The sequence below is a fragment of the Hyaena hyaena genome, unplaced genomic scaffold, assembly GCF_003009895.1.
Source record: "Hyaena hyaena isolate Hyena2069 unplaced genomic scaffold, ASM300989v1 scaffold_27, whole genome shotgun sequence".
In the NCBI taxonomy this organism is placed as follows: Eukaryota; Metazoa; Chordata; class Mammalia; order Carnivora; family Hyaenidae; genus Hyaena; species Hyaena hyaena.
Window position 1 is genome coordinate 2,628,185 of NW_024080659.1, and position 15,188 is coordinate 2,643,372.

At 51.5% G+C, this 15,188-nt stretch overlaps 1 protein-coding gene across 4 annotated transcripts in view; it reads left to right on the forward strand.

The window, feature by feature from the left end:
- Positions 1-15,188, forward strand: part of SPECC1 (sperm antigen with calponin homology and coiled-coil domains 1) — a 287,606-nt gene that overhangs the window by 86,703 nt on the left and 185,715 nt on the right. For all 4 annotated transcript variants that reach the window (XM_039227283.1, XM_039227285.1, XM_039227286.1 and 1 more), the window contains exon 3: positions 7,258-7,393. In XM_039227283.1, the coding sequence (XP_039083214.1) occupies positions 7,258-7,393 (136 nt within the window). The remainder of the gene's footprint in view (positions 1-7,257; positions 7,394-15,188) is intronic.

Sequence of the window (15,188 nt, forward strand, 5' to 3'; positions counted from 1 at the left end):
CTCCCCCTGTCACTCAGAGTGAAAAGCAAAGTCCTTGATGTAGCCGGTGATGGCCTGGAGCTCCTGTTTCCTCTCAGACGTCACTGCTGCCCCCTGAGCTCGGGCCACGCGGCCTCCTGGTGCCCGTGGCACCGTCCCTCCACGAGCCAGGCGCACTCCTTCTGCCAAGAATATTTCTCCTCCCCACCCCTGCACATCTGCCACTTCTCCCTTAAGTCTCTGCTCAAATGTCACTTTGTCAGATGTCACCCCTGACCACTCACTGTAAAGTGGTCCCGCATACAGCGTCCTCACCCCTCTTATTTTCCTCCTCAGCTCTTACTACCGTCGCACATACTTGCTTGGGGAGTATCGGTCTAGCAACAGCTAGAGTGTAAGCCTCCTGAGGGCAGGGTGTGTTAATTCATTTCTAGCACAGCTCTGTCCCTCACGCTTAGAATAGCACCTGCTCCCTGGGGGGCACTCAGTGTTCATCCAATGCCTCAGTCCACCGGCTCTGCCGGGAGCGGCCGTTTGAGGGTGGCCTGGAGTGAGAGGAGCCCAGGCTGGGAGTGGGTCAGACCAGGCCGAGTGGGGATCCTGCCTCGACCACTTTCTAGCTGTGAGAGCTCAGGCAAGCGAGCGAGCTGTCCCGGGGAGTAAATGTGGAGAAAGGGATCTACACATAGTTTTCTTTATCATTCTATTGCCCTGGATTCATGATTTCCATGACTTTTATTTTTATTCTCCTTGACCGAGATCGCACATTTGGGAAACATTAAAAAATTGTTTTTAACATTTATTCATTTTTGAGAGAAAGAGAGACAGAGCACAAGTGAGGGAGGGGCAGAGAGAGAGAGGGGGAGACACAGAATCCGAAGCAGGCTCCAGGCTCAGAGCTGTCAGCACAGAGCCTGACGCGGGGCTCGAACTCACAAATGAGATCATGAGCTGAGCTGAAGTCAGATGCTTAACTGACTGAGCCACTCAGGCGCCCCTTTTTGGGAAACATTTGTAATGCAGATTTTAAGTTAATATGTATACTTAAGAGCACTAGAGCTTCTGGAATATATCAAAATGTTTTTAAAAGCAGCGTTTAGGGGTGCCTGGGTGGCTCAGCTGGTTAAGCACCCACCTATTGATATTGGCTAAGGTCATGATCTCACGGTTGTTGGGATCGAGCCCTGAGTCTGACTATATGCTGACAGTACAGAGCCTGCTTGGGATTCTCTGTCTCCCTCTCTCTCTGCCCCTCCCCTGCTTATGCGTGTGTGTGCATGCTCTCTCTCTCTCTCAAAATAAAAAAATAAACTTAAAAAAAGTGTTTAATAATAAGTTATGAAGCTTAGAAGGGTTTCCTAAGAACAATGAAATGTTGGTTGCTTCTGCCAGTGATAGGTACTTTTTTTGTTTATTTTTTTAAAATTTATTTATTTTGATAGAGAGTGCGAGCTGGGGAGGGGCAGAGGGAGAGGAAGAGAGAATCCTCCCGATGTAGGGCTTGAACTTATGAAGCGTGAGATCATGACCTGACCCCAGATCAAGAATCAGCTGCTTAACCAACCGAGCCACCCACGTGCGCCTAAAATGCCTCATTAATATATTTCACATTGATTGATAATATTTTGAGTGTGTTGGGTTAAGGAAATATATATATATATATATTTTTTAAATATTTTTATTTATTTTTAGGAGAGAGAGAGAGAGACAGCATGAGCAGGGGAGGGTCAGAGAGAGAGGGAGTCACAGACTCTGAAATAGGCTCCAGGCTCTGAGCTGGCAGTCAGCACAGAGCCCGACGCGGGGCTCGAACCCACGAACCGCGAGATCATGACCTAAGCGAAAGTCGGACGCTCAACCGACTAAGCCACCCAGGCGCCCCAAGGAAATATATTTTTAACATTAATTTTACCTTTCGTTTTACTCTTTAAAAAAATTTTTTTTAAGTTTATTTATAGTGAAAGAGAGCCAGCACAAGGAGAGGAGGGCCAGAGAAAGGGAGAGAAAATCCCAAGCAGGCTTCATGCCGTCAGCGCAGAGCCCAGTGCTGGGCTTGATCCCCAGGACCATGAGATCATGAACTGAGCTGAAATCAAGAGCCGGATCCTCACCTGACTGAGCCACCCACGCACCCCTCATTCTGTTCTTTTAATGTGGCTACTAGACATATGTGGCAGGAATTATATTTACATCAACAGTGCTGTGCTAAGCCACTGGCTCTCAGATGTGGGCCGCAGATCAGCTGCATCAGCATCCACTGGGAGGGAACTTGCTAGAAATGCAGATTCTCAGGCCTCGCCTCAGACTGTAGAATCAGAAAGTCGGTGGTGGTAGGCAGATCGGAGTCTGGGGTGTGGGCAGCCGTCTGCACTTTAACAAGCCCCCGCAAGGATTCTGACGCACCCCAAGTTTGAGAGCCGCTGCTCCAACCATAACATGTTTTCTTCCTTTGAAGAGGGGATTAGGTTATGTGCGATTTTAGAGCTTCAGATTCTACCGGTCTCCGCCTTTGTGGAATTGAGAGGAATTTCTTAGTTACATTAATCTGTGAGCGATTTAAACTTTTTCCCTTTGTAAGCTTTCACGCACAGGTGCTCAGCGGCTCAAATATCAGTGGAAGCATTATTGAAAATACTTACTAAACATATCAAAGGAGCGCATACCTGCCTTGGGATCTTCTGTAACAAACCCAGAAATCTCAAGCAGCGCTGAAGCCACATTCGGTGACCAGGAAACCAAGCCCCAAATGCAGCTATGAATAGAGAAAGAACAAGAACTGCTAAGACAAGTAGCTTTCCGTGTCTGATGCGGCAGCCAAAAAATAGTGATAGAGGAAGAGGTTTGCTTCAGAGGACAAGAAGGACCAGTTTTCTGTCTATACGGCCCGCCTCCGGGGAGAGCTTCTGAGCAGTAAATCTTTCTCAGATGGGATTCCTTGTGGAGGGCCCAGGGGAAACGAGGTGCTCCCTGTAAAAGCCTTACTGTCATCCAAAGTCCGCACGCTGCCTGCCAAGGCGATAACGTGCTGGTGGCCTGTGGCACATCAGATGTGTCCTTCTGCCTGGAAAGGACGGGACCAGATCTATTTATAACACACAGTGGGACCACGAAGGGGGAAGTCTCCCACCGCTTGCTGAATCCGGTCCTCCGTGGCCTCCGCCGCCTGTCATCTCATCAAGGACGGAGCTCTTACGCAACGGTGGGTGGGGGGAGCGAGCTCTACCCCATGGGCGCCACGCCCAGAGTGTGGAGGTGGGTGGAGGCCGTGGGGGGCTTGCGGGAGGCAGTTTCACTTGGGGCCCCGGTGGGTGGCCCGGGGTAAGGGGTGGTGGGAGGGAGGCTGTCCTCCCATTTTGGATTCCCTGTTCTGGTTTGCAGACCAAGCCTTTGCTCTCCTGCCCTTTTGCTGTGGCCTTAGATCTTTCCACACTTTGCACCTGACTTACCGATCCTAGTACCATCGGGGAATCAGATGGAGGAAAACAAAACCAAGTGCACATTATGTGCATTATTGCCTTAGAAACCCCCTTAAGTGGGACGATTTCCCTTTTCCACTTGACGTGTTTGTCTAGGGAATTTTCAAAATCTCACATCAGAATTGATTTTCTTTGGAGACCCAGGGAGGCATCCAGGCAGAGCGAATAATAGTTTTTTTCTACTGAGAAAAAGTTGCTGACATCATGAACTATTGTCATTTAGCGCTAAACACACATAGAGAAATGGAGTGTAGGAATCCGTGTTACTCTGAGACAGGAGGTAGAAAAACAATACTGGAGTCCCCAGAAGAAGGGCAGTGGAGTGGGTCGCCTGGGGGGCTCAGTCGGTTAAGAGTCCACCCTCTGCTCAGGTCATGATCTTGCCAGCTGTGAGTTCAAGTCCTGCGTTGGGCTCTCTCATAACCTGGAGCCTGCTTCAGATTCTGTGTCTCCCTCTCTCTCTTCCCTTCCCTGACTAACACTCTGTCTCTCTCTCTCTCTCAAAAATAAACATTAAAAACAATACTAATAAATAAATAAATAAAAGAAGGGCAATGGACTGACCTCCGCCACAATCCAGGTGCCATATTTAGTCCTTTTTTAAGGGGTTGGTGCAATTGGCCAGAAACTATGGTTCCACTCACTTCTAGTGACTGGAAGTATATATCAATCATCCTTTCCATATTAGCTATTTGTTTTTACCTAAAGAATTTGTTTGAAGACATTGACCAGAACTTCTGGGCTAATCTTAAGATTTTTACTATCTTCCCTTTTTAAAAAAATTTTTAAATTTTATTTATTTTCGAGGGAGAGACAGAGAGACATAGTATGAGTGGGGGAGGGGCAGAGAGGGAGACATAGAATCCGAAGCAGCCTCCAGGGCCTGAGCTGTCAGCACAGGGCCCAACAGGGCTTGAACTCATGAACCGTGAGATCATGACCTGAGCTGAAGTCCGACGCTTAACTGACCGAGCCATGCAGAGGCCCCCACTATCTTCCCTCCTGTAGAAAGCGACGGGGAATTATTGTTTCATCAGTAGAGCCTCACTTTGTGATGGTGGAAAAGTCCCAGAGGTCGACATTGGGTGGTGATGGTTACTGAACGGTACGAATGTATATAATGCCACTGACATGTACATTTAAAATGGCACATTTTGTGTCACATGTATTTTACCACAATAAAAAAAATCTCTAAAATAACAATGGGGGAAAAAAGGAAAAAAGTAGACTAGCATTTGCAGGTGTGGAACCAAGACTTCACCCAAATTATAACCCATCCCCTCATTTTCCTTTTATTTTTTGTTGAAGCTAGACACACTTAGAATAAAGTATGTGGGGTGCATTAATCTTAGTCTTAGCTGTACAGCACTTTGAATTTTTACATGTGCTGATATCTGTATAACCACCACCAAGTCAGGATATAGATAGAACATTCCGCGCCCCCAGAAGATCCCTTCCCAGTCAGTAACACCCCCAGAGGGAACCACTATTTTGACTTCTAGCACCTTCATTTGGCTTTTAGTTCGTAAAAATGAAATCAGGAAGGGGTGCCTGGGTGGCTCAGTCGGTTAAGTGTCTGACTTTGGCTCAGGCCAAAGAACCTACTGGTTCTTGGGTTCGAGCCCTGCTTCTCGCTCTGTGCTGACAGCTTGCTTAGAGGCTGGAGCCAGCTTCAGATTCTGTGTCTCCGTCTCTCTCCAACCCTCCCCTGCTCACTCTGTCTCTCTCGCTGTCTCTCAGAAATAAATAAAACTTTAAAAAGAATTAAAAATTAAAAGGAAATCAGGAAGTGTATACTCTTTTGTCTAGTTTCTTTCACTTGGCATCTCTGTAGGGGATCCATTCATCTATTAGTGTATCAGTAATTCCTTTTTTTTTTTTACTGTGTACTTTCTGTTGTCTACTAAGTCATTGTTTACTTTGCCCCTTCTCCTGAGGGTGGACATTTGGATTGTATTATTTTGGGTCTATCATAAATAAAGCTGCCGTGAATGTTCTCTTAGTGAACCTATGTCCCCATTTCTCTCTGGGGTATAGATTTAGGAGTGGGATGGCTGAATCACAGGGTCCAAATATTCAGCTCTAGTCAGTATTGCCAGCTTCCAATGGGGCGGACCAGTCCGTAGTCCTGCGAGCAGAGCAGGAGAGTTCCCTTTGCTTCACAACCTCAGCAACACGTGGTTTGGGGTTTCTTTTCTTTTCTTTTTCTTTTTTCTTCTCTTTCAAGCCATTCTGGGGTATGTGTAGCAATACCCTGAAATCTAAACAATGCAAAACTGGAAAAATTTTTTAATTGTGCAAATATTTAAACACCTAACCTTCAGTGAATGACCCCAAATATTTAAACACCTAACCTTCAGTGAATGACCCCAAAGCCAGTGGATCAGGATGGGCAGGGCCTTTGGGCTCTCAGCCCATGTGGGGGGCAGGGGCTGCCTGCCCCACGCCTCTGTTGATTTGAGGGCTTTCTCACACTGCTCTCTCCAGATATATTCAGGATGGCTCCCGTCTTCTAGCACTATCCGTCTTCAGGAATGTTCTTTCAAGAAGACTTACGGTGGTTGAGAAAATGTATTCGCGATGTCTCTCACTAACCCTGAGTGTAATTTACTTGGGCCAGAACTGTGAGCTCATTGAGGGGCTCCCCATCTTGGATTTTAATTCCTTTTAACACATATTTCTTTTCCTGGTTTCGTGACAGGGAAGAAAGCAGAAAAGGAGCAGAGGGGTTCTGCTTTCTTTCTGTCTCCATAAGCAGTGCTCTTCTGGCCTCCAGGAAAGTTCCTTTCTTCCCTTTGCCCACGTCTATGTGAGATCATACACGAAGGGCCTGGTATGGAGCACGTAGTACATAATCAGATCGTTTCTTGTCTTCCTTCTCCTTCCTCCATGCATGTGTATGTGCATGTATTCATACATATGTATACATGTACATATATATATATATATATATATATACACACACATACATCTCTATAACTGGGGTGTGTATTTTAAGCTATTTTTTGTTGCCCCTGAATTTTCTGCACCTACCCTATCTTGCCTTTTGTGGACCTCACAGTTCTTTTTTTATCAGCTCCCATTTTTCAAAAAACAATTGAAAAAAAATTTTTTTACTGTTTTATTTATTTCTGAGAGAGAGAGACAACATGAGCAGGGAAGGGACAGAGAGAGAGGAAGACACAGAATCCAAAGCAGGCTCCAGGCTCTGAGCTGTCAGCACAGAGCCTGATGTGGAGCTGGAACCCACGTGAGATCATGACCTGAGCTGAAGTCGGACGCTTAACTGACTGAGCCACCCAGGTGCCCCTCAAAAAAATTTTTTTAACCCAGGAAAGCAGGTTTTTTTGTTTTTGTTTTATATAGAGTGTGAGGAGGGGAGGTGCAGAGAGAGAGGAGGACAGAGGATCCGAAACGGGCTTTACAGCAGAGAGCCCCATGCAGGGCTCGAACTCACACACTGTGAGATCGTGACCTGAGCCGAAGTCTGACGCTCAACCAACTGAGCCATCCAGGCTCAGGAATGCAGCTTTTTAAAAAAACATTATTTGAAGCATGACATAATGGGTAATACTCACCCACCATCTTATAATATTCTTTGAAACACTAACGGAAGGTCATACTCCAACCTGTAAACGAGAGACACAGGTTTGTCTAGCTTTGCGGGCTTCCACTTCCCACTGGGACACTCCTCCAGTGCCATCACGGCATCTTAACCACGGGGCGGGTGGGGCCGCTCCGGGCTGTCTCGCTCTATAGCACTCCTTACTGACGCTGTACGTTTTCGTCCTCCGCCTCTCAGCTCAAGAGGGCCAGCAGCGAGGACATGCTCAACAAACCGGGGAGTACGGCCGCTTCTGGGGGGGTTCGGCTGAAAAAGACTTCGACGGCCGGAGCCATCTCCGAGCTTGCTGAGAGCCGCCTGAGGAGCAACCCAGGTAGGAAGGACCCAGGTCCGAGCACGGCTTGGAGGGCCCCGGGGAGGAGGGACTCAGGGAGGAGGGACTCAGGGAGGAGGGACTCAGAGAGGAGGGACTCAGGGAGGAGGGCCCCAGGCAGGAGGGACTCAGGGAGGAGGGCCCCAGGCAGGAGGGACTCAGGGAGGAGGGACTCAGGCAGGAGGGACCCAGGCAGGAGGGACCCAGGCAGGAGGGACTCAGGGAGGAGGGACTCAGGGAGGAGAGATTCAGGGAGGAGGGACTCAGTCAGGAGGGACTCAGTCAGGAGGGACCCAGGCAGGAGGGACTCAGAGCGGGGGGACTCAGGCGGAGGGACTCAGGCAGGAGGGCCCCAGGCAGGAGGGACTCAGGCAGGAGGGACTCAGGCAGGAGGGACCCAGGGAGGAGAGATTCAGGGAGGAGGGACTCAGTCAGGAGGGACTCAGGGAGGAGGGACCCAGGCAGGAGGGACCCAGGCAGGAGGGACTCAGGGAGGAGGGACTCAGGCAGGAGGGACCCAGGCAGGAGGGACCCAGGCAGGAGGGACTCAGGGAGGAGGGACTCAGGGAGGAGGGACTCAGGGAGGAGGGACTCAGGGAGGAGGGACTCAGGCAGGAGGGACCCAGGCAGGAGGGACCCAGGCAGGAGGGACTCAGGGAGGAGGGACTCAGGGAGGAGGGACTCAGGGAGGAGGGACTCAGGCAGGAGGGACCCAGGCAGGAGGGACCCAGGCAGGAGGGACTCAGGGAGGAGGGACTCAGGGAGGAGGGACCCAGGCAGGAGGGACCCAGGCAGGAGGGACTCAGGCAGGAGGGACTCAGGGAGGAGGGACTCAGGCAGGAGGGACCCAGGCAGGAGGGACCCAGGCAGGAGGGACTCAGGGAGGAGGGACTCAGGGAGGAGGGACCCAGGCAGGAGGGACCCAGGCAGGAGGGACCCAGGCAGGAGGGACTCAGGCAGGAGGGACTCAGGGAGGAGGGACCCAGGCAGGAGGGACTCAGGCAGGAGGGACCCAGGCAGGAGGGACCCAGGCAGGAGGGACTCAGGGAGGAGGGACTCAGGGAGGAGGGACTCAGGGAGGAGGGACTCAGGCAGGAGGGACCCAGGCAGGAGGGACCCAGGCAGGAGGGACTCAGGGAGGAGGGACTCAGGGAGGAGGGACCCAGGCAGGAGGGACCCAGGCAGGAGGGACCCAGGCAGGAGGGACTCAGGCAGGAGGGACTCAGGGAGGAGGGACCCAGGCAGGAGGGACCCAGGCAGGAGGGACCCAGGCAGGAGGGACTCAGGCAGGAGGGACTCAGGGAGGAGGGACCCAGGCAGGAGGGACCCAGGCAGGAGGGACTCAGGCAGGAGGGACTCAGGCAGGAGGGACCCAGGCAGGAGGGACCCAGGCAGGAGGGACTCAGGCAGGAGGGACTCAGGCAGGAGGGACCCAGGCAGGAGGGACCCAGGCAGGAGGGACTCAGGCAGGAGGGACTCAGGCAGGAGGGACCCAGGCAGGAGGGACCCAGGCAGGAGGGACTCAGGCAGGAGGGACTCAGGCAGGAGGGACCCAGGCAGGAGGGACCCAGGCAGGAGGGACTCAGGCAGGAGGGACTCAGGCAGGAGGGACCCAGGCAGGAGGGACCCAGGCAGGAGGGACTCAGGCAGGAGGGACTCAGGCAGGAGGGACCCAGGCAGGAGGGACCCAGGCAGGAGGGACTCAGGCAGGAGGGACTCAGGCAGGAGGGACCCAGGCAGGAGGGACCCAGGCAGGAGGGACTCAGGCAGGAGGGACTCAGGCAGGAGGGACCCAGGCAGGAGGGACCCAGGCAGGAGGGACTCAGGCAGGAGGGACTCAGGCAGGAGGGACCCAGGCAGGAGGGACCCAGGCAGGAGGGACTCAGGCAGGAGGGACTCAGGCAGGAGGGACCCAGGCAGGAGGGACCCAGGCAGGAGGGACTCAGGCAGGAGGGACTCAGGCAGGAGGGACCCAGGCAGGAGGGACCCAGGCAGGAGGGACTCAGGCAGGAGGGACTCAGGCAGGAGGGACCCAGGCAGGAGGGACCCAGGCAGGAGGGACTCAGGCAGGAGGGACTCAGGCAGGAGGGACCCAGGCAGGAGGGACCCAGGCAGGAGGGACTCAGGCAGGAGGGACTCAGGCAGGAGGGACCCAGGCAGGAGGGACCCAGGCAGGAGGGACTCAGGCAGGAGGGACTCAGGCAGGAGGGACCCAGGCAGGAGGGACCCAGGCAGGAGGGACTCAGGCAGGAGGGACTCAGGCAGGAGGGACCCAGGCAGGAGGGACCCAGGCAGGAGGGACTCAGGCAGGAGGGACTCAGGCAGGAGGGACCCAGGCAGGAGGGACCCAGGCAGGAGGGACTCAGGCAGGAGGGACTCAGGCAGGAGGGACCCAGGCAGGAGGGACCCAGGCAGGAGGGACTCAGGCAGGAGGGACTCAGGCAGGAGGGACCCAGGCAGGAGGGACCCAGGCAGGAGGGACTCAGGCAGGAGGGACTCAGGCAGGAGGGACCCAGGCAGGAGGGACCCAGGCAGGAGGGACTCAGGCAGGAGGGACTCAGGCAGGAGGGACCCAGGCAGGAGGGACCCAGGCAGGAGGGACTCAGGCAGGAGGGACTCAGGCAGGAGGGACCCAGGCAGGAGGGACCCAGGCAGGAGGGACTCAGGCAGGAGGGACTCAGGCAGGAGGGACCCAGGCAGGAGGGACCCAGGCAGGAGGGACTCAGGCAGGAGGGACTCAGGCAGGAGGGACCCAGGCAGGAGGGACCCAGGCAGGAGGGACTCAGGCAGGAGGGACTCAGGCAGGAGGGACCCAGGCAGGAGGGACCCAGGCAGGAGGGACTCAGGCAGGAGGGACTCAGGCAGGAGGGACCCAGGCAGGAGGGACCCAGGCAGGAGGGACTCAGGCAGGAGGGACTCAGGCAGGAGGGACCCAGGCAGGAGGGACCCAGGCAGGAGGGACTCAGGCAGGAGGGACTCAGGCAGGAGGGACCCAGGCAGGAGGGACCCAGGCAGGAGGGACTCAGGCAGGAGGGACTCAGGCAGGAGGGACCCAGGCAGGAGGGACCCAGGCAGGAGGGACTCAGGCAGGAGGGACTCAGGCAGGAGGGACCCAGGCAGGAGGGACCCAGGCAGGAGGGACTCAGGCAGGAGGGACTCAGGCAGGAGGGACCCAGGCAGGAGGGACCCAGGCAGGAGGGACTCAGGCAGGAGGGACTCAGGCAGGAGGGACCCAGGCAGGAGGGACCCAGGCAGGAGGGACTCAGGCAGGAGGGACTCAGGCAGGAGGGACCCAGGCAGGAGGGACCCAGGCAGGAGGGACTCAGGCAGGAGGGACTCAGGCAGGAGGGACCCAGGCAGGAGGGACCCAGGCAGGAGGGACTCAGGCAGGAGGGACTCAGGCAGGAGGGACCCAGGCAGGAGGGACCCAGGCAGGAGGGACTCAGGCAGGAGGGACTCAGGCAGGAGGGACCCAGGCAGGAGGGACCCAGGCAGGAGGGACTCAGGCAGGAGGGACTCAGGCAGGAGGGACCCAGGCAGGAGGGACCCAGGCAGGAGGGACTCAGGCAGGAGGGACTCAGGCAGGAGGGACCCAGGCAGGAGGGACCCAGGCAGGAGGGACTCAGGCAGGAGGGACTCAGGCAGGAGGGACCCAGGCAGGAGGGACCCAGGCAGGAGGGACTCAGGCAGGAGGGACTCAGGCAGGAGGGACCCAGGCAGGAGGGACCCAGGCAGGAGGGACTCAGGCAGGAGGGACTCAGGCAGGAGGGACCCAGGCAGGAGGGACCCAGGCAGGAGGGACTCAGGCAGGAGGGACTCAGGCAGGAGGGACCCAGGCAGGAGGGACCCAGGCAGGAGGGACTCAGGCAGGAGGGACTCAGGCAGGAGGGACCCAGGCAGGAGGGACCCAGGCAGGAGGGACTCAGGCAGGAGGGACTCAGGCAGGAGGGACCCAGGCAGGAGGGACCCAGGCAGGAGGGACTCAGGCAGGAGGGACTCAGGCAGGAGGGACCCAGGCAGGAGGGACCCAGGCAGGAGGGACTCAGGCAGGAGGGACTCAGGCAGGAGGGACCCAGGCAGGAGGGACCCAGGCAGGAGGGACTCAGGCTGCAGGGACTCAGGCTGGAGGGACCTGGGTACAAGGGACCTAACCAGGCCATTCATCTTGGTGTTAAGAAAAACCTTCAATGATTCCTGCCTCCCTCCCCTGCTCAGAGATGTCTCACTGGCCCTTACTCTGGGCCAGGAAGGGGTGGAGGCAGCGACATCCCTGCCCACAGGGGGTTTACATCCTGTGAGGAGACTGAGAAGGAAAAAAAGGTTGTGAGGAGTGCCGTGGTTCCGCCTGTCCGTCTAGTGTCCTCCCGTGTGTGTGTGTGTGTGTGTGTGTGTGTGTGTGTGTGTGTGTGTGTGATCCCTCCGGGTCCAGGCAAGCTGGTGTCAGCTCTGGGGTTGTCTTGGTGTGAGATGCGTATTCGATGAGTGAGTGAACCCTGTAGTTGTCTCACAGAGGTGGTGGACGACAGCCTTCCGGACCCCGTGGAAGTCGGGAAGATCCTTACCTAAAGGCGGTGGTCACGGGAACCCATGAACTTTCTCAGTTTTCCTAGTTTTCTGAGAATCAGAAAAGGGTTTTTTTTAACCATTACATATGAGTTCAGAGCATGGAAAGCATCAAACACCAGGAATGTGTCTGCTTTCCTTTTGGTTTGCGTGAGAAATCTACAGTTCCCATGGCCCAGCTGCTATAATGCAGATCTCCATGCAGTGCTGAATTGCCTGAAATGGGAAAAGACTGAAATATGTCATTATTACTTTATAATGGAGATCGAATGGTAGTATACTTAAAGAGTTTTGCGTCTGCATAAGATACCACAATCCAGATTAGCTTTCCAAAGGCATGTTTTAATGTACTCAGTTTTCAAAAGTTGAATCTATGGAGAATACATGTGACTTTTTTTTTGTAATGTAAGGACCTCATGCTTTTATACAGTGGTTTTACCATTTTAAAGACTACTTTCATGCTAAATACATACATTTGGTTTTTAAAATACAACAAATGGAAGAAGTACAACTTCTTTCTATCACACTAGCCTAAACACGAGTTTCAAAAGTTGACAAAACGCCATTAAAAAACCCAATGACAGAAAGACCTCACTCTCAAATATTGATGTAAAATGTGAGATTGAGGGGCACCTGGGTGGCTCAGTTGGGTAAGAGTCTGACTCTGGATTTTGGCTCAGGTCATGATCTGACGGTTCTTGAGTTTAAGCCCCACATGGGGTTCCTCGCTGACAGTGTGGAGCCTACTTGGGATTCTCTCTCTCCCTCTCTCTCTCTGCCCCCGCCAAAGTAAATAAATAAACTTAAAAAAACATGGGCTCGAAATATTAGCAAATAGAATTCTATAAGAAATTAAGAGAATAATACTGTATGTTGTAACCAAGTGGATTTATGCCAAGAAAGCCTTAATATCTGGAAACTTAGTAATATAACCTATTGTACAATATTAATAGACCAAGGAAGGAGAGCCATTGGTCATTTTGATAGAGATGGAAGCCGCATTTGGCAAAATTAGCAATCTTTCTGTTTTAAAAACAAAACTTTTGGTAGGCTGTAAATGTATGGATACTTGTCTAGCGGTATAAGATATATATACCTCAAACCAAAGCCAGAACTGTCCTCAATGGTGGAACCCTGGAAGTATTCCCATTAAAATCAGGAATGATTCAAGATTGCCCATCACTGGAGGCGCCTGGGTGGCTTAGTCGGTTAAGCATCCGACTTCATTTTGGCTCAGGTCATGATCTCATGGTTTGTGAGTTCAGACCCTGCATTGGGCTCTGCGCTGGTAGCATGGAGCCTGCTTGGGATTCTGTCTCCCTCTCTCTCCTGCCCCTCCCCTGCCTGCTCTCTATCTATCTCTCAAAAATAAATAAAAATAAACCTAAAAAAAAAAGACTGTCCATCATTACCACTGTCAACTAAATTTTTCTGCAAGTATTAACCAAGACAGTGAGACAGAAGAACAGTAGCCACATAAATATTAGAAACGAGGAAACAAAATGATGATTTTATGCAGAATAACACTGTATGCTTAGAAGACTACTTAGAATTTCCCAAATGTTTTATCATTAGAAAAAACTCAGAATGTCCTGCAAATCTATTAGATATGATAAGAGTTTAGTGTGTGGTTGGTTGTAGAATATAAAATATAAATCACTTTCTTATCAGTGACTGGTTGGAAAAGATGAATAACACAAGAAATGATCCCATTTATAAAAGAATGTAAAAGGTAAAATATATATAGAAATAAACTTAATATTATAAGAGACTTTTTTTGGGGGGAGGGTACAAGTGAGTGAGGGACAGAGAGAGAGACAGAGAGAGAGATAGAGAAAGCAAGGCTCACCTAGGGCTCATATTTTACCCGAAGCGGGGCTCATGCTCACCTGAAGCGGGACACGAGCTTATGAGATCATGACCTGAGCCAAAGTCAGATGCTTGACGACTGAGCTACCCAGGCACCCAAGAGACTGTATTTCCTAAAAAATCTTAAACCTCTTTTGAAGGGCATAAAAGGAGACATAAATAAGTAGAAGGATATACATGGTTCTTGAATAGGAAGATTAAATATAATAGATATTAACTTTAGTAAGTATAATATCTTAAATATAATAATATTGTCTAAATTACTTTATGAATTCCTTTTTATCCTGATGAAGATATCGGCAGGTGAAAACTGGGGGTGCAAACACTGGGAAAATGATACTGGGTTTATCTAAAACAGTGGTTCCCAACTGGGGGCCCGCTTGCCCTCCACCCTAACCCAAGGAACAATTGACAATGTTATAGACATTTTTGATTTTCATAATTAGGGGGTTGCTGCTGACATCTAGTGGTTGGAGGTCAGGGAGGCTGCTAAACTCATGGGACAGCCCCCCACAATAAAGAACTATCCAGCTCAAGACGTTAATAGGCCCTGACCTAGAAGACTAAATATTCTACAATAATCAGAAAATTCCTAAAAAACAGTAATAAAGGTACTAAGTTTAAGCATCTTGGAACTAGAGAACAAATAAGCAGTTCAGTGGACAAGAGAGAAAGACCAGATTACACTGGAGTGGTGTGTATATGTGTATATATATACATATATCCTATATATACTATAGGATACTACAGGATAAAGTGGCATCTTGTATCAAGACTGATAATTCATTCAAAAGTAATGACTGATTGATGGGGCACCTGGGTGGCTCAGTTGGTTAAGCGGCCGGCTCTTGATGTTGGCTCAGGTCATGATCCCTCGGTTCGTGAGATTGAACCCCACATTGGGCTCTGCACTGACAGCACGGAGCCTGCTTGGGATTCTCTCTCCCTCTCTCTCTACCCCCAACCCCTGCTTGTGCTCGTTCTCTCTCAAAATAAATAAAGAAACACTTAAAAAATATTTAAAAAGTAATGACTGAGTCTTTAGAAAAAAAAATAAAACTGGATTCTTATCTCGTCCCTGTCATCAAAATAAATTCCGAGTGGATTAAAGATTTAGATCTTAAAAAGTGAAACCATGAATGTGCAAAGAGGAAAAACATCAGAGTCAATTTGTAGTCTTGACCTTGGAAGGGCCTTTCTAAGTAGGGCTAAACACAGAAACCATATAAGAAAAGATGAAAAATCACATAAATATAAAAAACTGCCTTGTAAAAAGAGGAAGCCATTTGCAATATGTGTAACAAAGGGCTTATTTCCAAAGAGTTTATATAAATCAATAAGAAAGAAAAATAGTACAATGGAA